The 21856-nt window shown below is 38.9% G+C and overlaps 1 protein-coding gene across 1 annotated transcript in view; it reads right to left on the reverse strand.

The window, feature by feature from the left end:
* Positions 1–19120, reverse strand: part of arhgef17 (Rho guanine nucleotide exchange factor 17) — an 85791-nt gene extending 66671 nt beyond the window's left edge. Inside the window, exon 1 of the mRNA XM_015389318.1 lies at positions 13703–19120. Coding sequence (XP_015244804.1) covers positions 13703–18673 — 4971 coding nt within the window. The 5' untranslated portion in view covers positions 18674–19120. The remainder of the gene's footprint in view (positions 1–13702) is intronic.
* Between the last annotated feature and the right edge of the window lie 2736 nt (positions 19121–21856).

Genomic DNA, 21856 nt, shown 5'->3' on the forward strand with positions numbered 1-21856 from the left:
ACATGTCTAGCATGCAAACAGGAGCGAATTCCTCCGGTCAGATAAATGGCAGTCATCATCATTAACCATCATCATTGCCATGCCGATTACTGTTGTTATTTTTGGCTAGATATCCTCTTCGCTGGATGGGTGTGAGAGACAACCAAGGGACAGAGGAACAATACAGATACAGTGGAAGTGGAAGATATGTCAGATATATACTGTACCCTGCAGAAAACTATATTTACAAACTTATGTTCTTGATTGTTTGTCATACTTAAATGTTTCAGTTCAACACATTTAATGTCATATAACTTCAGCAATTTATGTAAAAAAAATATTATATAAATTATTCTATAAAAGATGTTTACATTTAAAAGAGAACTAAATATTCATCTCATTGGTTAAATCAACTAATTAACAACTTTGTTTTGGTTAAATTTTACTAGCCGACCCCTTACTGGTAAAATCAAGTAGGACCAAACAAAAACAATCAATCTAACTATATGAAGTCAACGAAAATATCACAAGAAGAATGCTATAACTGCCAAAACTACAGCCATCATATATTCTGGAAAAGTCACAAAATGACAAAAAATAAATAAATTAATAAATAATTAAAACAAAGGTGAACCTTCCCAGGAGAGGCTGGTGTTCTGTCAGTCCAGCAAACCCAAACTATTAGTAATAGCATACCCATAATAATAGTAATGACAATCTGACAGGTTAGCTGCTATGTCAGGGTGTGAAGTAGTTAATTAATAGAGAAAGCGAGGCTGTCTGTGTTTAAAGCAGTTTAGCTTTAAATTCTGTTTACCTCAGACTAAAACTTTTTCTTTATTACATCAGGAGTAAAGAAACTTGCCTACTTGACTTTCTGCATGCTTTTCTGGTAAGTTTGTATGTTTACCTTCAACTACAACTTTTTTTTTATCATATCACGCATGAATAAAGTAGCCTAGCAGACTTCCTGCATGCTATTCTCTTAAATTTGTGCTAAGCGTATGCCAAGTTGACAGTTACAGCGCATTCGTATCGACTATGGGTATGCTGATCTGACAGATCACCGGCCAACCAGAATTACTGCAGGAGCACATCAAAAACTCCTAGAGGTGTCAGAAAAACTAAAACACACGTTAAATCTGCAGGTATCATTTATTTTAGCGTTTACAGATATCTGAAACTTTAAGAGTCACAACATCAGATGTGATGTGTTTTCCTTTTTAAACGATTTTGGCTATAATAAACGTGGGAGTTTCCTAATTTATTCCTTACAAAAATGTATTCTCTTATAACTTTTAATGGGAAGAAAGTATTTATTTTACATTTTCTAGTAATGCTAAAGTTGATAATAAATAGCAATATGTCCAAATATATAAGTCGAACATACACGTAGGCACAAGGTGTCTTTTTTTTACCCATATGACTGTATCTACACCTTGAATAAGAAGATTTATGTGTGTGTTTGTATTTTTATGACAAAATAAAATTTGACAAATAGAACCTTTTAACTTTATATGTTTAATTACAAATTTTAAATTGTATATATGAGCTAGGAAAAGGATTAAACACAAGTGAAACGTTCAGGATACAAACTCAAAACATGACTGATTGATGTACAGCCATCAGCCTCGCAGTAAATGTAAACTGGATGGCAGAGGTCAAAGTTGAGAGAATGTTAAAAGCGATAGTGTTTAAACACAGTTTTTAATCCCATTGTTTCCCTTTACTTTGATCACAAAGCGTCACAAAAACAAAATGAACAGGACCAGGGTGATGTATGATGTTATGACAGCGCAGATGTAAAATACTCATGACAGCGTTTAGTAAAACGATGACAGCAGTGTTAGCTAAATATTACAAGACATTTCATGATAAAATATCAAAGTCCATTTCACAGGTGGAGCCAAGAGAAAAAAACAAAACACAGAGCTTCTTATAAAATCTTTAGAGGAAAGGGAGACTGTTTTTTTCTTAGCAAAATTAATAAGGAGACAAAAAGTCAGATTAAAGTTGAAGATTAAAGGTTTTTCAAATTCTATCCTGGCCAAAAAGGACTGAACACAACCTGCCTTTGGGATCTCCTTGGTTTTAGGTGTCCCCAACTTTCCTTTGCAGCCGTCTTCATCTTCCTCTCCCTGAGCTTTGATCCGGGAGCCCAGCAGCCATTCAGGAACAGCGCTACGACACTTTCTATGCCTCTCATTTCTGATTTCTTGCACGTTTCTTAGCTTGCAGCTAGAGCACGAGCCAAACCGACGAACAGAAGCCATAAGGAAGACGAAGGACAAGGTGATTGAAAGATAAAGACACAAAGAAACGAGGAGCAGAGCTGCATCTTTCATGACTGTCTTGGTGACAAAGCTATGAGGGAATGCTCAATGGCCAAATCAACCCACTGTTAGACAAAGGCCTGAAGTCTGTCTATGAGTGTTTTTGTGCTGTGCCCGAGTCCAACCACGCTCTGAAACATGCCATGTAATATGCAGCATGATGCGATGAAGGAACAGTTGAAGTACTGTGTGAGAGACGCTGGCAGCAAACCTCAACAATGAGTTTGTGTAGAAATAAAATAGATGCATGGTAATGTAGCCGCAGCTTAAATGTTCTGAATGCATATGTCATAATAAAAATGGCTTGATTTCAACTTTAAGATTTTTTTTCTTTCCCTAGAAGATACCAAATAAAACGCTGGTGTAATTTAACGGAGCATTAAACAATCAAATTGTTTTCAATTGATTGTTTGCAAGATATGAAAAGCAACTGCCTGCAGAAACATGAGTGGGCAGCCCAGCAGGATTAATTGTTTAGATATGTCTTTTATTGGGCTCATTGGGACTGACAGAAATAATTTTATACAACATTTTGGTAAACTAGAAAAGTATTCAAATGGCGCAGACTTCCATCAAGCATCATCCCAATATATTGTGACTTCCACCTTAAGCTAATACCCGTTTCCACAGAATCTTTCAAAAATCCCTAAATCCAGACAGTGATCCAGATCATCACCAAGATGTCTTTTCTTTTTTTCTTTTTTGCCAGACACAATGCGCACCTTCTAGGAACATTTCATAAAAATCTGTCCATACTGTTATTAGTCATTTTGAGAAAAGTCAAACAGACAAACCAACACTGATGAAAACATAACCTCCTTGGTGGAGGTAATATATTCTATGCAGAAAAATCTATTATAAGCCATACCAGTAGTACAAATTAAGCTTTTCTTGCACATATAGGGGTAATTAGATTATATTACTAGCTTCAAGAACTTTTTCAAATACTATAATATTATAATAATTGAACTTTATTGATCTAAAAATGGAGATATTTACCTCTGTATTTAACCCATCCCCTTGAGGAGCAGTGGGCTGCCATTGTGCACCGTCTGGGTAGCAATCAGGGGTTAAGGGTCTTGCTCAGGGACCCAGAGTGCAGACTGTGGGGATCGAACTGGGTACTTGCAACCTTCTCAGAGCACAAGTGCACTGCTCTAACTACAAACAATCACTCACCTTAACTTTATTGATACTTTCAACATGCAGTTATAGTGTAATATTCTCATACCAAAGTGTGCCTTATACTACAGTATTATATATTGGGCAATTGTACAGTACCTCATGCAAGTGCTTGATCATATTATTAGTCAAGTAAGAGTAAAAAAACATTATTCAGAAAGACTACTCGTGTACCGGGTACCTCACCGTGACGTCTGATACTTAAAATGATGTAAGAAAGACAAACCAAAATGTCAAGTTATGTGTAAATTATGGTATTTTAAGACCATTTAACAATAATCAAAAAATAATAATTTAAATGGGCAATAATATTTAAACGCAGATGAAACATTTTTGCAAGCTTATAAAACCAGTACCTCCAGAGACAATATTCACTCTTTAATGTATATAAACTTGATCTCCAAATATCATAGTAGGTTGAAGTGAGCTAGAGTACAATAAAAGAACATTTATTTTTGACATAAACCTTAAGTGTATATGTTTATTTGGATCACTTCATTTTAAAATAAGCTTATGTTTCATATTCAGTGAAGTCACTCACAATGGATTAGCAATTATTAAGATTTTACTCAAAAGTAAAAAGTAGAGTGCAGTAAAACTACTCCTAAAGGTATATCTTTGTCAAAATGTTAGTCCCAAAATGAAAATCAGAAAAGTTTGGAAAGCATTTGTGTTTAAAGATCCAAACCACGTTGGACAATGTTCACCTCAAATTAGAAATATAAGCAATTATTTTAAGGTTTTGCACCTTCCAGTTCTGAATAATCAAACTTTTCATTTTTAAATAAATCAGGCTCAGTCAGACTGGGTGGAAGTTGTAAACCTTTGCTTTCTGTCACTCATGAATATGTATAGTTCTAGACACCATATCTTTAAATGTACATTTGGAGAATACAGAAAGTAAGCCCACTTTAGAATTAATGAATTGAATCTACGACCTTGAGAGTAATACATTAGAAAGAAGAAATAACATGGAGTAGCTTAATAGTGACACTTTGTAAAACTCAAATCTAGATAAACCGCGCTTATCTCAGCTGCTGTTGTTACAGTAAATCTAGATAAACTGGGTGAATACAAAATAGAACATTAAATGCAAGCACTTTTCTCCTGTAAATTCAAAATTTAGTCAATTTCCAATCTTTGGCATTTTTAAACAGGGGGTTGACCGCCTCTTTTGTTTATTTGTATAAGGAATGGTTTAAGATTGTGTCTTCTTTATGGATATGTTGAATTCAATTATCTACACCAGCTGAGACAAGTTAGTCAGCATTACATCAGTGGTCCAGCAACTGAATACTATGTTTCTCATGTTAACATATTTGCAACCGCATTTCCAGCAGATTCTGGTTCAGAAAGAAGCCAAAAAAGAAAGACTAAAATTCCACTGGGCATACCACAGATGTTTTATAACATCCTGTGTACTAGGACCAAAGAAGATGGAGTCTTAAAAAGGTTAGCCTGCGTAACAGATTCAGGTAAAAGGTTTATAGTTTGTTGTTTTTTTTCCTTGGCATCACATTTTCAAACTGTGCCAAAATCTTTCTGTGCAAACAAAAGAGCTGAAATGGCAAGTCTGTTAGAAAGTGCTGTTTCAGTTCAGGCTTTCCTTACACAAGCAAACTGCTCTGTAATTACACTGGGTGGATCCACATCAACCCAGAGAGGAAAGCTAGAAAGGGACAGAAGAAACAAAGAGGTAAACGCAGACAGAAACAGACTCAATCACAATGAAAAAGATCAATTTTGAACATGGGCATTAAAAAAAAAAATCTAAAGAACAAGTGAAATAGAGAAAACAAAACAAAAAACCAACGGTGCTCTCCTTATAAGGACATGTTAAAGATTTTCAAAGCATAGTGCGACTATGTCACTAACTCGGCAGCACCATTTTCCCACAGATGTTTTTTTTAAATATACTCATGATCACTGTGAGAAACCAGATGGAGCCTCGCTACACATGGAGAGACACTACACTCATTCTATGGCTTTTACAGACTCATTTTAAAACAACCACTTGTTAGAGCTAAAACTTTGATAGACTTCTCTAAAAATAAGCTGAACATAGCTGAAAACATTCAGAATATTGACAAGAAATGAATAAACTAGAAAGCTGCTAATGTGGCCAATAGGTAATAATGACTACTTGAAATTTACTTAGCCACATTCACTGCATTGCCATCACCAGAAACTAGGTGTTTAACACTATTGTTTGATGACAAAAGACTGGCCAACACAAAGGTCAATAGAAATGCTATATGCTCCTGGTTAAGTTTCAGGAAAAACAACAAAAAAACACCTGACTTAAGCAACATAGGTTATATTAGACCTTGATATATAAAAATATAAGATTTATATAAATCTTTCTCACGTTGCATATTTGAAAGAAAAAAAGTGATCAAACTGAGAATCACTTTAAGGTCAAAAAGATTTATCATCTTAGAAGTGAAAAGTAAGAAACAGCAATCCCCCCATTCCAGATTCTACAAGTCCAGCAAGTATGTTAAAAGTTAGGATTAAAGGGGAGATGCTCAGCAATATTAAACAAAGAAAGCACAAACACCCTATCCTATTAATCAAGCATGGAGGTTGAAGGTTGATGACCTGGTTGGCTGCTATCTCATCTCTTTATGGACGTAAGCAAGTGCCTGACGCGACGTTGTTCACCTGACAGCTAGAGTTTGGAATTAACTGTGATGAAACTGGTGCAAAAAGTATAAATTAAGGTGCTGCTGTGTCTCAGTGGCAAAATCCATACCTCCAATTGGTTGCCTTATTATGGCAACAGCAATGATTGTCCACTTGTGAAAGCAAATCTGTTGGGCTGTTATCCATCCCTGGGAAATAACTGCCAGTTTTTAGCATTATTGGCAGACAGGGCAGGTGAAAAAGGAAAAAAAAAGGCTGCTAATATGTGATAGGATTTAAGAGAGCTCTCCATGAATGAATATCAATAAACCTCAATAAAGTGAAGCAATTTCGCAATTAAGAGCAGGAAAAACATGAAACTTATATTCAACTCCCCTAGAAAAATCTGGTTTTTAACCCCATTCTATGTCTGGTAATAAGGGGAGTGGCAACCTAGTAGTAAGGGCATAGAGCTTGGAATCCTGAGGTTGTTAGTTCGAACCCACTCCAACAGACTGCCACTCTGGGGAAGACCCTTAACCCCCGATTGCTCCCTGGGCGCCCCACGATGGCCGCTCACTGCTCCCCAAGGGGGGTTAAATGGATTAAATGGAGAGGTAAATTTCTCCAATGTAAGATCAATAAAGTTCAATTATAATTTTTATTTATTACTATAAATTGGAAATGTATCCATTACTTTAGGGTCTGTAGCCTGAATAGTCATGCTGCATTTTAACTGACTTTATCTCATCAGGGCTCCTAATACACGCCCACATAAACTTCTCAGGAGCAGCAGGCACTGATCCCTTGGCAAACAGCCTTCGTTAAAAGTTCTACTGTTTTATTTTGTTTTACCTTCCTTCATTGTTAATGATGGGGTCATAATACTGTCAGCTCACATTGCTCAAGCGCTTAATAGTAAAACGCAGTGAGACATTGAACACTTCTAGTAAACAGAAGTAATGACGAATGTCACTACTTCTTCTCTGTGTGGAGGTCGTTTTGATGTGTTGAATCATTCCGACTGAGGTCGGATAGCAGTTATATTTAATAAGGATGAAAATCCATGCTAAAATGGTTCAGTTCTGGAAGATAAATGGGAAAAGAGCATCAAAAACCTGCTGTATGAACATAGCCTATGAGGCTGAGAGAGTTCTAAAGGAACCTCCTGCTTTAACTAAGCTGCTGGTCACTTATGGGCTCCGCTTTAGTTCTCACGGATTCCATTTTCAAATCTGTCGTCTTGCTGGGTCAAAAACCTAAAAACAAGGAAGAATGCGGGTTTCCACAAGTAAAGAACTTATTTAATATTCTAGGACAAGTTAAGCTCTGTGATCTTTTGAGCAAATAATTTTCATGTACAGAAATGTTTTGATTTTCATTAGAAAGTCTGCACAATGGCTAAAATCAGAACACAGCAATCAGGCTTTGAATGTTGTCAAAATATTTTTCTTGCATATTAAAGTCTGGTGATTCGTTCTCTGAGGTTAGAACCTTCTGGACTGTTTTCAGAGTTAAAAAGGCCCCCAGCAGACACCACCTATGTGTCACAGATGACACAGAAGTCCCCCGTATCATCTTTTATCTTCTGATTCATGCGACGTCCTCCCACTCAAAATGCCGAGCGAGAACAAACCCTATCCTGAACCTTTCATCCCTCCAGCCCATTTTAACCTCTCTCAGCTGCGTAACGTTTTAGACCACCGCAGACCTTAGCTGACCTTTGCATTTAAAGAAAGAGCTCCCTGCACCAGCTCAATATTCACTTTGGGATGTGGCCTTTCATTCAGCTTTCAAGTTGGCCTTTAAAGAAAGTTGATTAATGGAGTATTTTCTTTTCCTTATTGATTTATTCGTGGGCTTGCTGGTTATATAATTCATGTTGTGTTTTAAAGGCACCATGCAGGAACAAAAAATTCACCTAATCACACAAAAGAGTATCTTCAAGTGGCTATCATCATATAAACCTTAAATGCATCATTTATGCCTGTTAGTCTCAACGTTATCACTAGCAACACAGGAGATTAAACTGAGCAGCATGTTGGGGCCTGAAGGTCTAAAACCATCCTAAATAATTAAATTTCAGCTTCAAAAACATTTCAGTAGCAGTTATATTAGAGGCTGAAGAGAATGTATATCAGAAAGAAAATGAAGGCAGCCTCCTTATATAAAGAAAGAAAACTGATGCACCGGGTACCATCAATAAAGAAGGAGCAAAAGCAAAGCGGTCGGTTATCACAAACGGTTCTCGAGCTGAAGAAATAACATCTACAGGTGGCAATCTAACAGCGCTTGTTTAGAAAAGACCACCGCTAGCTTCGTCCTGAAACATTGACCACAGACAAGATGCACTAAGCTGTCAATTAGAGCTGTGATTCTCAACCTGGGGTACGCGTACCCTTAGTTGTACACGACTGCATTGCAAGGGTTACATTAAAATATTTTATTTATTAGGTTGTAAAATAAAATAGGCCTGTTTTTACTTTCTGAGGACAAAATTGAAAACATTAAACAAGCTTTTAACAACCAAAAAATATTTTTTTTCTTATGTTTGAGTTCACCATCAGCTTTGACACACATCCAAACCAAGCAGAGGAACAGACTGGATGTAGAGAACAGCTTGGGATCAGCTGTTTTCACACTGAGCTCATCAAAGCAGGTCAGGTGTAATAATGAAAATAAAGTAAAACTAATTAAGTCAGACTAGCTATAATTTTTTTTCTGTAATTTGTTCCCTATTTTTTAAGCTTAAATGTGGTTATAAGGGAGTTACTCAAAGGAGCTCCAGTTTTATAAATACAGGTTTATAATATGATTTTATTTTCTATTTGTTTCGATTTCTTACTAACTTCCAGGCAACATGCTTGTGTTTTGTTTTTTTTTTGTTTTTTTTTATCATTTGAGATTAAAATGCTAAGAATCAAATGCTCAAATTAAAAGATTAAGTAAAATTGTTTTTATTTTATAATCTGTTGTTGTACCTTCCACTTTTGGACAATCATCAATACTTTTGAATTAGAGGGCCAAATTTCATTTCAATACATATGATCTACACTTCATTTGCAGTTGAATAAGGTCATTTCACAGCAGGTTTGTAGAAAAATACAGAAATGCTGAAGATTGATGTCTAGTTAGTTAGTTTTTATCCACCTAAAACCAATCAGGCTGACTAGCTAGAAAGTAGGGTTCTCATGATACTAAAATCTCAAACTCCATATCGATCCCCAGGAAAATACTCGATGTTCGATACTATTTTTACCATCATTGGGTTAAACAAAAAGTCAAATAAAGGCATAAAAAACATATTAGCATTCATTCATTCAATCTCAACATGGACCATGCTTTTGCAACAGAATCATAGATTCTATTACTTGAATAAGCGTGCAAATTAATGCAAAATACATGCCCCAAATATGACTAAATTTGACAATACTTTAATTTTGTTGGAGGTATTATTCATTTAATGTGAAAATAATCAGGAAATATAAAATGAACAATAGCAAAAATATTCAAATACCACTTTGATTTAGTATTGACACCATGGCAAATGTAATTGGATACAGCGTTCGAGTATGGATACTTTTCACAGTAACGATACTTTTGACCACCTTATTTGAAAGCTGAAGAGAGGGAAAGAGGCTTGTTGTTTTCTAAAAAAAACAACAACAAAAAACAGTCAATATTGACCAATAAAAAGATACTCTATGGTTATCAATTAAGGTAATATTTTTGAAACTAAAAACACAGCACATCATATTACAAGTAAAATTGTCTAAATTACATTAAACACAGTTTTTTTTTTACTGTTATGAAAGTATTAATTTTATAACTGTAGTTCAATCTTTCCCTATATTGTGTATAGGTTTTTATTTTTTATGATTTAGTAATCTACAGTTTACAGCATGAACTAACTTAGAACAATGAACATTAATAATGTCACTACCTTTTTATTATTTTCATCTGGTTAGTATAACTAGAGATTACACGAGAGGAGCTGTAAAAAAAGAAAGAAAGAAAGCAGATGGAAAGTATTCAATTCGATGTGGGTGGTGAGATAAAACAAAGCCACCCATATATCTATAGTTATAAACACTTTGCTTTTAAAGCTAATCCATGATCTAAACCAGCTTTTCTCTTCCTCTCTTGCTGTATCCTGCCCTCCGTTCATCTTCCCTAAACATCCCAACTCATACCTTCTGTCAACATGCCCTGGCTTCATTAATCAAATGATAATGAACAATGTGGAGCACGGTTCTGCCTGGTTTGAAGAACCATCTGCAAAGAGTACACAGGTAATTGTGCCCCTTAATCTGTGTTATTTGGTTATGAGTAGTAAACAGAATTTTATAAAAACAGAACGTTTGACACTTTAAAATTAGAACAAAGTGTTCCATAGCAAAACAAGGTCATTTTGACATTGCATATCCATCTCTTTTTGGGAAGAGGGAGCCGTTATGCAATGAAAGGAGAGGCTGACGATGGACCACATTCCTGCTGCCTGTTAAAGACTGCTTAAATGAGCAGAAGACATGCACTTACATACAAGTTCAAGAGAACGCCCATCCATCACACGAGGGGCTAAAACAGCATGTGTGCTGACGTTCTTTAAACAAATGACAGACACCGCTGGTTACAGCAGCACCTTATGGTACTATTTGTTCGAACCTGCCTGTTCAGTCTCTGAGGAGTACTCATTGTGAACATGGCGGTCCGATCGCCGGGGGACTGGATTTCATTAACCTGCTGATAAATGAGGATGCAGATATTTATTGCGCTATTTGAACAAACCACAAAAAGCAGACCAACATTTAAACAGTTTCCCTTTTCTTTTCTACTGATCTCCTTTTTCATGCACTCCCCTCCCTTCATTTCTGCTTCATTCTTTAACTCCATCTCCGTTCTATTTTAATCCTGTTACTTTTTTAAGCCACTGCCTCTACTTTTTTTTTGTTTTTTTTTGCTTTTGCTTTCTTTCTCCATCTACCTGACATTTGGCCTGTCAGCATAGTCTGCACTAAAAGTTATGAGTTCATTTTGCAGCAATGTTCTTAAGACATAGCAGACAGAATAAGATAACATGATATGGAATGTAGAGGGAATTAGGATGAAAAAGTAAAAGGGAGATGTGAAAAGGCAACACACTGGCACGACATTACAGGCATGCAAACAATAAAGACTAGGACTGGCAGAAACATCTGGAAGCGGGAGGAAGATTGGATCTAGATTAAAGAGATAGCACCAGAGCGAAGAAAAGAATGGGTGGAAATGAAGTAAAGTAAAGGTGAAAGAGCTTACAAAAGGATAAATATTCCTCCCTTACTCTTAACATTTTCAGATGCAATTCCCTTTTCTTTAAAGGCTTCCAAAACATTTAAGGAATCATTTCTAGTCTAGCACAGCCATTAATTCATTCAGTCCAAATCACACAGGGTGTCAGAGTTCAGCAGAGCTGCAGGGCACTGCTCTAAACCTAATGTGCTGGCTCCAAACGTTTGAACAAGACATTGACATGTTCCAGGGAAACAATATGGACCAGGGCTCTCTCACACACACAAAGCAGAAGAAAGGGAAACCAGTTTATAACACAAACACTGTGCTCTCACTCAGCTGCAAGTACAATGACACACCACACATTCACAAAGCAATAAGCATCAGTAGTGCTGGACACCATCTCACCATCCAGTTACCACAACAACTTCCCATTTGCCTTTACCCATTTCCTTTTCAGACGGGTGGCTTGCATCTATCCCTCCGGTGACTACAGCAACTTGGAGGGAAATCTACTGGTCACTAGAGTAATGGATGGGAGTGACTATAGCAACACGGCCTCTTACAATTGCACCAAAGTGGAAAAACAACAAGCAAAGCAAGCTAATATCATTAAGAAAATAAAAAGGAAAAAACACAAAAATTGCACACAAAAAAAACAACAAATAAATAGAAAGGTGAATGCTGGTCAAGGTTCCAGGTCAAACCAGCCCCTTTTGCTAATTAGTATCCCTATATGTTTCCAATACCATTTTGTTTTTTCATTTTATTTCATTTATTTCATGCAATATAGAGGTACGTGTACATATAAATATGTTTCTGGGGAGTTTATTTCTATTTTTTTACTTATTATTTATTTTATAGGTATTCTCATTGGGGCTGCTGGTCTATTTTTTCAGCTCTGATCTCTTGATATACATGCTAAATATGTATATTAGGGCTGCAACTAACAATTATTTAGCAAATCGATTAATCTGTTGATTATTTTTGCGATTAATCAATTAGTAATCGGTTCCTTAAAGATTTTTTACGAAATTAAACCAGGTGAATCTAAAAAACTTTTTCCCTTTGAGGGTTTTTGGTTGGTTCTTTTTGCCGGAGGAAAAAAAATTATACTAAATACATGCCAAATGTTTATATATTTTTTAACAAATTTGATATAATTACTGCTCTAAGTGGTTTTGCTCTGTCAGTTAAAGGTATATTTCACAGTCTCTATACTCAAAATAACGATTAATAGATTACTAAATTAGTTGGCGATTTCTTTAAAAATTGATGAATCACGATTAATTTGATTAATTGTTTCAGCCCTAATATTTATCACAGTTTTTAGTTTTTAAATAAACTCTAGAAGCTCAAGCAATCTCCTAGTAGGAGATATTATCAAATTACAGAGTCTATCACCAGAAAGCAACAAGCACAGGGGTACAGAACTATCCCAGTAATGATGTAACAAACCCAAAGCCCTAGCTACTGGAATCAGTCTTCTAGCATGAGCTCCCAGAGTTGTTTTTGCTTTCTTCATACCCCAAATCCACTTCCATAACGGCAAACAATAAAAACTTAAACCTGAGTCATGGATTTGCAGGAGAGGTAGCATCTGCGTCTACATAGAGGTCTGTTAGAGATATACACAGTCACATTTAGTTCCCCTTTCCCAACACTATTGAACAAGCCTTTATTAAACATAGGCAATTGTTAAAAAAAAAAAAAAAAACAATAACAAAACTCAGCTTCTCTGTATTCATATAAATACAGACAACAGATATTGGATTACGCCTTACACCACCATTGTATCTGCTTTTATATTGAGACTAAATACATCTCTCAGCCTTTAAACATAGCATCAAATATAACAGTATAATTGGACCCAGTATTGTACCCCCTTCCGTCTATGCCTCTAACCTTGGCACAGTCACAATCGATGCCAGGAAAAACAAACTAAAACAAACAGCGGGGCTGGGATTATATCTTAATGCCTTTTGTGTGAGTTTTGTTTAATCAAACTAATAACATCCTCTAATGCTTGTTTAACTCCGCTCAGCCTTTCAATGGCTTCTGCCCTATAGACTTGAACCAAAATGGCCTCTGCACGTGTTTGTTGACAGCAAATAGATACAAGCACTAGATGCTACAGTGAAATATATTATATAATATATATAGTATTAGGATTTTTTTATTGCTTCTTCCCCTATCAGTAGTGTATATCAAATAGCCTATGTGTGTTTTTACTTTAACCAAAAGCATCAGAACCTTAATACCAAGCACACAGTGTTAGGCAAATTACCAAAGGAGGAGAATAATTTGGAACTCACCACTTTGGGTTTGGTCTTCTGTGGAGCAGCTGCTGATAATGTATCCTCCATGCTGGCCTTCTGAGATCCAGTGTCATTAGGTCCAAAACTGTTTGTCCTATCTGAGCCCTCTGCATTAGAAACTAAACCCTGAGCTCCATTGCTTGCTGTAGCAACAGGCCTGCCCTCAGTGTCCTCAAGACTATACTTCTGTGCTAAGACCTCTTGAGATGGGGCTCCTTCTCCTGGAGGTACTGCTTGGAATTCAACTTCTTTCAGTGGCTGAAGATGTGCAGGTGGGGAGATGGGGACAAAGGTGGCAGGCTCACTGATGTGGCGAATGTGCTTAGGTTTCATTTTGGATTTCAGTGGCGATGCTGGAGGAGATGAGATGAGCCGACTGTGGTTAATGTCCTCTGTGTCCTCTAATCCTACTTCAATGGGCTGAAATTGGGCATTATCAGGCAGAGACTGTAATCTATTAGGTCTCTTTTTAGGTGGCCGACGTATTACTCTGGGAGACAGAACCTCAGCGAGCTTGAGATCCAAGTTAAACTTCTCTTCCTTTGAATCGTTGTCTATCAAATCATCTTCATCCTCAGGGTTATCAGATAGAGCCATACTTTCTGGCTGGGAGGCAGCCATCTCAGCCTGTAGCATTTGTGTGGGCTTAGCCTCCGACTGCCACAGTTCCTCTCTTTGCTCACTGAGGATTGGTTCACTGCTAGAAGGTGGAATCTGTCCAGATTGATCCAACTCACTGACTTGGTGCGTGCTGCCAGTTTGAGGATCAATTTGGGAGACTGTAGGAGCCTCACTACGACGACTGGGGTCACTAAAGGACTTCTTCTTGGGGGCCTTGCCATTGCCATGATCATCTATGATCAACCTGTCCATTGCACCGGGCTCAGCTACAATATTTCTGATTACCCTACTGTAATCCTGAATGCCATCATCTCGTAAACCACTTTCGCTGTAAACAGACAAGTCACTGGCCACACTGCCTTCATATTCGGATAGTGCAGATGCAACAGAGGCCTCAGGAGGAACTCCTCCACCTTTGACAGACAGGGAACTCAAAAGGTTGCTGTCAACTGATGAAAAGTTGTTGCTCCCTTCTGCCGCTACAGAACAGCACCGCTGAGGCATGGGGTCACTAAGAGAACGGTAGACAGTGGACTCGCTATTTCCTACAGCTGCTATTGTTGGCTCTGCATGAGAGCCGTTACTAGAATCAGACCCTGTGTTGTTGTTAGCAGAGGGGGAGAACTTGCGCCTTCGACGGAGTGCACTTGGGGTTGCAGGAGCTTCAAATCCTCTACTTCCTCCCTCGGATGCTGCAGCTGGCATGGCTCCCATTGACAGAGTACTGTTAGCGTGGATTCCCTCAGAGTTGGGTTTGTTTATACAAGTAGTACCTTTCATATCCATACTATGATTGTCAATCTGAGCCGTACAGACAGAATGAGTCACAGAGTGAGGAAAAAGCGTTTCATTCAGACGGTTTGTACAGTTCAAGCTGCTCCCTGGCATTGACTTTTCATCTTGCTTGAAGTCTTCTACTTCAGTTGACTGCTTCCATCCAATCACGGGCTGCCCCAGAACATTTTTTGCTATTCTTGAACCTAAATTATCTCCAGCTGCTCTCAGGAAGGGCCTCTCTGAGAGGTCACCGGGACCCGTCTCTGGCTCTGTCACAATCCCCTCATCCGTTAAGCTGGACTCATGGCCTGAAAGTTCATCCATGGAGCGGTCATAGAGCATGCTTTCCTCTGAGTCGCCCTTCAGTAATGCTCTCTCCAGCTCTCTGCTTTGTCTATTCGACTTCTCCCATGCGTCTGTACCCCTACTGTTTAGCTTCTCCAGCTGCATACTTGATTCACTCCTCTCCCTGCTCTCTCTCTCCTGCTCATGTTTATCTTTGTCTTTTGTGTTCTCAGACACTTGAGCTGCTCTCCTCTCATCTTTAACGCCTCCTGCTCCTTCCTTGCCGTCATCTGTTTGCTTGACCTGTAAATCTTCATCCCCCAAAATAGTATCAGATGACATTAAAGCTACATCATCCTCATCCCTAGTGCACATCTGGCAGATATCTTGAATGACCTGCCTAGCTTCCTGTACACACCTCTCCTCTAGTGGAGTTGGCATCACTTCCCCATCCTCGTCCTCCAATCGATAAATCCTCGGATTTTGCCCATACCTAAAATCCCCACTATCACTTTCTACTTCTCTGTCTGACACCACCACCTTTCCCTCAGTTCTCTCATCATCCAAGTCAAGTTGCTGCTCAGAAGAACTCCTCTTTGTTGGTCTATTTGTAAAGTAAGACCTTGCACCTGTTGAAGGTTTGTCTGAATAAGTGAAGGATTTTGTGCGCCTTAGAGTGGCTGTTAGGTCTTTTAGTGAGGGGCGGTGACCCAAAGGTAAATTTGTCCCACCCCGAATGTCCGAGTCCCTACAGTACTCTGACGACTTATCCCCAGCCCCACTTCGGTCCCCTCCACTTGGTCTTCGCATTTTCAGTTTTGGAACGTCGTTCTTTAGTGAGTTTAAGAGAGTCATAGTTTCTGATGTGATATCTGGGTTGGACATAGAAATCTTGCCATCCTTCTTTGCAGTTTCCCTCCCTGTTGTTTTTGTAAAAACAGCCGTTTCAGGACCCCTTACTCCCCCACATTCTTTGGGTGTTAAACCTTGTATGCAAGTTACTGTGGGCAAAATCTTTGGACGCACCCGGGCAGGGGCACGGGAGAAGTTATCTCCATGTCCAAAGCTAGGGGACCGGTACATAGTAAAATTCCCATGATAAGTTTTATTGAATACAGAGGAGGGAACAGATCTGCTCGTATTCCCTTCTGTTCCCCCCCTGTTAAAGAGCATATTGGCTCCACAGCTGCCATCAGTTCTCTGGTCCTCATCTTTAAGTGTCTCAGTGCTGGAATATCTGCTACCAAGGCATGAATCACCAGGACTGGAAACAAAAGGGGGTATCTTCACCTTTGACACTCGGGATACAACAGGAAGTGTGCTGGACATTGCAGGTGAGGAGATGCGCTCCCAGTGCTGCACCCTGGCTCTGTTGCTACGAGCGCCAGCTTCTCTGGTTGATTGGCTCCGACGTAATGTCAGTATAACTTCTCCAGTGTTGTGGTGCTCTCTCTGTGTGTGATCCATGGTCAGGGCTGGGTCACTATCACTGTCTTCTGATTCACCATACTGATCATTGTAATCATCGCGACCTGTTGCTTGAGCAGCCCCAGTGACCTTCTTCTTCTTTCTTAGAGAGCGACGGCGCACTTGCTCACGACAGTGGGGGCCTAATGAAGAAGGGATGTCTTCCTCACTGCCTGATGACCTACCAAAGATCTTTGCACCACAGCGGGCATTTTTATTGCGGGATAAATAGCTGCCCCCTTGCTCAGTGTTGCTCTTCTCCCCTCCCCAGCAAGTGACAGAGGAAGCAGGACAGGAGGGATAACCCCAAGCCACTCCTCTTCTTCTTCTGATGAGCACCTCTTCTTCGTCTCCAGAGCTTAACCTCCAATAAAAGCTGAGTGGAGAACTAACCTTTGTAGAGGCTCCTGGCTCAGAGGGGGGAGCTACAGCAGAAGAACAGGAGGTAATAGATTTATCTAGAGCTGAAGTAGAGGAGATGGAGGAGGTGGTGGGGGCTGGTGCTCTAGAGGAGCTATGTGAGGAATGTAAACTATCCCTGGGCAGCCCGACCCCCTGTCTATCCCTTCTCTCCCTCTCTGTCGACTGCTGTAGAGAGGAGGAGCAGGAGGAGGTGTCTAAACCTTCTGATGGTCTTGAATAAGGAGCAGCACAAGGTTGAAGGTCAGGTTTAGAGTCAGGTGTCAATCTGGGGAACTTGCAGGTAGCATCTGACTGAGCATTGGCACTATGAAATCTGCATGTTGATAAATTAATCCTTGGATGATTAGACCAGGTGTAAAAACGACTTCTAGAAGATACCTCAGCCTTTTCTATGTCTCCTTCCTCTTCATTAGAATGCTGATGATGTTCAGTTTTGGAATAAAAATCTGCACAGTCACAAGAAGTTTCTTTAGCAGTGTCCTCACTTTGTGATCCAGGTATGCATTTGTTGAAAGCAGAAATGCAAACTTCACTTTCACTCAAGCTTGGGTCAAGTAAATAAGCTCGGCCAGCTGTTTTTAAAACTTCACAGGTGTTAGTCTTGGATGGCTGCAGAGCTTTCTCGTCGAAAAGTTGTCTGATTTTGGTAACACTGGGCCACCTTTCCGAATGTGTGGGGATGTGGTGATAACTTCTGTTAGATTTACAAGGTGGGAGAGTCTCTTTACTTCCAACATCCTCATCCTCGTCTGTCGTTAAACTCTTTCTAAGTTCAGCGGAATGTATCTTAGAATATCCTTTCTTACCAGACTGGCAGCTCGCTGCTGATAAACGCGTAAAAATCCACTTATCGCATTTTCTCTCAGAGTCGGAGCCAGACACAGAATCGGTCCCAGAGTGAAACTTCAGCGCTTTACTGTCCGACAGAGAATCGCTCTCCAGGAAACACCCCTCACCGCTGTCTTCGTGGGGAGATTTACGACACGGAGATCCGTCTCTGTTGTCGCCTCGGGCCCGGAGCAGAGCGCCGCTCTCCCGCGTCAGCGCCGCACCATCTCCCGGTGAGGCTCGGTGCGCAATGGTGGATCCGCCGCTCCTCCTGCTGCCGAACCTCTCCGTGAGCTGGCGGATGGATGGAGAAATGGAGGAGGGAAGAGTCGAGGAGCCTCTCTTTGGCTCTGCGGTTGCGGTGGCTGAGATTTTGGAAACTTTTCTTGACACACTGACATTACGCGTCGCCCAGGATTGTTCTGCTCGGCTGGGCTCCGGGGGGAGGGCGACACCGACAACCTCCGAACCCTCTGGTTTGTTTCGCTGCTCCTCACTACTTGGGGCCAACTTTTTGAAAGAGACGCTGCGATACACGCTCGCTTTCTTCTCTTTTCTTTCTGCCATTGTTCATGTCTTTTCTTTGTTGCAACTCAAAGCACTTTTTTCAGCTGTGGCTCCATTCTTCCCCTCCTCATACAGCCCAATCTCTACTAACCCCAAACCAATTCCTTTTTGTTTTTAATTTAAACTGTTAGTAAAACATCCAGTTTTTCTCTAACTTATAAAACAACCAGACAATGGGGGGGGAAAAGAAAAAAAAAAGGTGAGGGCAGGCCTCTTGATCAAAAACTTACATATTTTATCGTTTGGCGAAAATATCCGTTCAGAAAAAAAAAACAAAAAAAGTTTTTTTGGCCCCAAACTTCCCTCAGCCACCCTCCTCACAAACACGACTTTTCCATTATTATTCCTGTTGTTTGAACCTCTGCGCGCATCCTCCTGCATGGGACCCGACCACTCTCAAATATTTGTGGATTTCCTATTTTGGCAACATTTGCTTTTTTTTGTTGTGTTTTTTTTTTTTTTTTTTTGCGTTTGCACGTTAATGCTTGAGATAGGGCAGAGGGGGTGGGCGGGACTAGGGGGGTATAAGGGCTGTCATAACCCCCCTGGGGACTGAGAGGAAAGATTTTTTTTTTCTTGTTGATAGAGGGGAGATACAGTGGACTAACTGGATGTAATTATAGCCTCTTCCCTTGTGAAAAACACAACAAGACTGTCAGAAAGGAAAGAAAGCTCCTAGAGTAGCAGGGATTATAAATAAAAACTGATTTTTAATATACTGACCATTAAGCTCCAGGAAGTAGAGAAGCCACATCAATGCATACTTTACAGCTATTGTGGCACAGCAAGGAGCTGCAGAAACAGCGTGTCAGCATTAGTAGGAAGGAGGAGGGGGCAAGGATGAAAGTTTTCACTACAACACAATAAGCTCTCTGTGGTGCTTCCCATGTGGCTGTCTGCTTAACAGGTCCTTTTGTTCCAGAGGGGAATTCTCTGCTCACAAATAAAGAGATGGGTTCTCACTGCAGCGCCCCCTACCGACCGACTCACTGCTGCTCCAGATCTAGAGCAAAGAACATGATGGTGGAAGGAAAACAGTCTACTGTATGCTGGTTTGATAGGACAGGATCTTTTTTATTTAACCGGGGGGGGGGGGTAATCCCATTGGGATTAAAAACCTCTTTTTCAAGGGAGTCCTGCTAAGAGGCAGCAAAGTTACATAAGATACATTAACCATAGATGCATTAAGATAAATGACAGGTACATAAAAAATAAAAAACATATCAAGTAAAACAATTACAGCTCATTGAGGCTGCTTCAAATTCTTTCACTTTCAACTTAAAAGCATTTAGAGATAAAAACTCAGTCAATTTCCAGTTTCTTTGTAAAAAAAAAAAAAAAAAAATCCACGCACAAGGAGCTGCATAGCTAAAGGCTTTCTTACCTAGTTCTGTGCTGGCAAAAGGAACAGGATCTTTAACCTAAGAAACTGATAAATGTTCTTTGTAGGTTCAAAATAACATTTAAAATTTGAATCCAAAGCCTTGGTTTTCGTTCTGCATGGAGTTTGCATGTGTTTTTTTTTTTTTATATGTGTGGCTTTTTTTCTGTTACTCCAGCTTCATCTCAAAAACATGCCAGCTATTAGGACTGGGCAATAAAATTATATATATCATAACAGAAACCTGACCTATATCAATAGTAAATATGTCAGATAGAAAAAATAGAACTTCACTTAACTCTGATCTAGAGCTGCACAGCATTCTGGGGGATGTAGGCAGAGCTGACCTCTTTTTAAAAGACAGGGCTTATGTTTAATAAAGGTTAAGCTTCAGAATATATGGGTTTGATAGTTACATATTGTATATATTGGTTAAAATGGCAAAGAGGGCAATTCAAAATCCTATTAGTTTTACAGTTAAAACAAGTAAATCGGAGGGAAAGAGTATTATTAAAGAAAAGCTGATGGAAAAATGGCACAAAAAAAAGTGGGATGATGAAAAAACAGGAAGGTGGTTTTATAAAATTCAGAAGTTAGCAGGAAAACTAAGAAACGGAAGACGAAATAGAAAGGAGGAGAGAGTGATACCAAGGTTAAGATTTGAGCATACAGGACTTAACTGAACACTTTTCAAAACTCAAAAGCATACTACTGGCAAATGTGATTATTGTGGAAAATATGAAACAATAGATCATGTTATACTGGAATGTCATAAATATGAAAGTAAGAGAAGATATATGAGGAGAGATTTTGAATGTATTAAAGAGGAAGAATTTCGGACTAAACATATACAAGTAGTTATTTGTTTTTTAAAGAAAACTAAATTATTTCATAGAATTTGATTATAGAGAGGACGAATGTGTGTATGATATAGATGGGTAAAATATCAAGTTATGTATAAGTATGTATATTTGTGTGTGTATGTGTGTGAATATGTATATAGTTTGTTTTTTTTCCACTTAGAATTTATATATATGTTTATTAGTAGATAGTCCATCACGAACCACACTTCATACCAGTAAGTGGCGGTAATGCTACTAAATGTTTGTTGCCAACCGCCAATAAATCCAACAAGAAGAAGAATAAAGGTTAGGGTTATAATTTTGGTTCCACCTTTTTTTTTTCCACTTATTATTTTTGAAGAGGTACAAAAATAAATAATTATCAATTTCTACTGATATGAAAGGTTTATATCATAATGCATTTGTTTGCTATCTAATTGCAATGCTATTTGCTTTCTAAATACTGAAGTTAGGATCAAGTGTCTGCAGTCAGGGTTGTTTTTTTTCTTATATTTCTTTGAGATGGAGTTTACGCCTCCTCCCTAAATGACTAAGCTGGTATGGACATTGCTGGGGTGTCCTTTAACCCAGAAAGTCTAAAAATGAAACAAACAGGCTTGGAAAAACACCTTTAACCTACTTGGATAGATTCCCTTTAGCCATCCAAAAGATTCTGGCATAATTCTGGTTAATTATGATTTAATGGAAAATTTGAATTATCTAACTTAAGCATTTACAATACATTTTTTTCAATACAACTGCCATTAAAGCAATTGAAAAAGGTTTTGTCTGTTGTATTTATTCCAGATTTGATCTATGTATGGGATCATCCTCCTATTAGTTCCAGGTTTTGCACAGCAGACCCAAGCTGTTGCCCTCAGACAGAGTGCCATATGTTAGGATAATCAGGAGCCATCCAGGAACCCATAATCTGGCCAATATGTCCGCAGTGACCAGTGC

This window comes from Cyprinodon variegatus, unplaced genomic scaffold, assembly GCF_000732505.1.
Source record: "Cyprinodon variegatus isolate N-32 unplaced genomic scaffold, C_variegatus-1.0 Scaffold454, whole genome shotgun sequence".
NCBI lineage: Eukaryota > Metazoa > Chordata > Actinopteri > Cyprinodontiformes > Cyprinodontidae > Cyprinodon > Cyprinodon variegatus.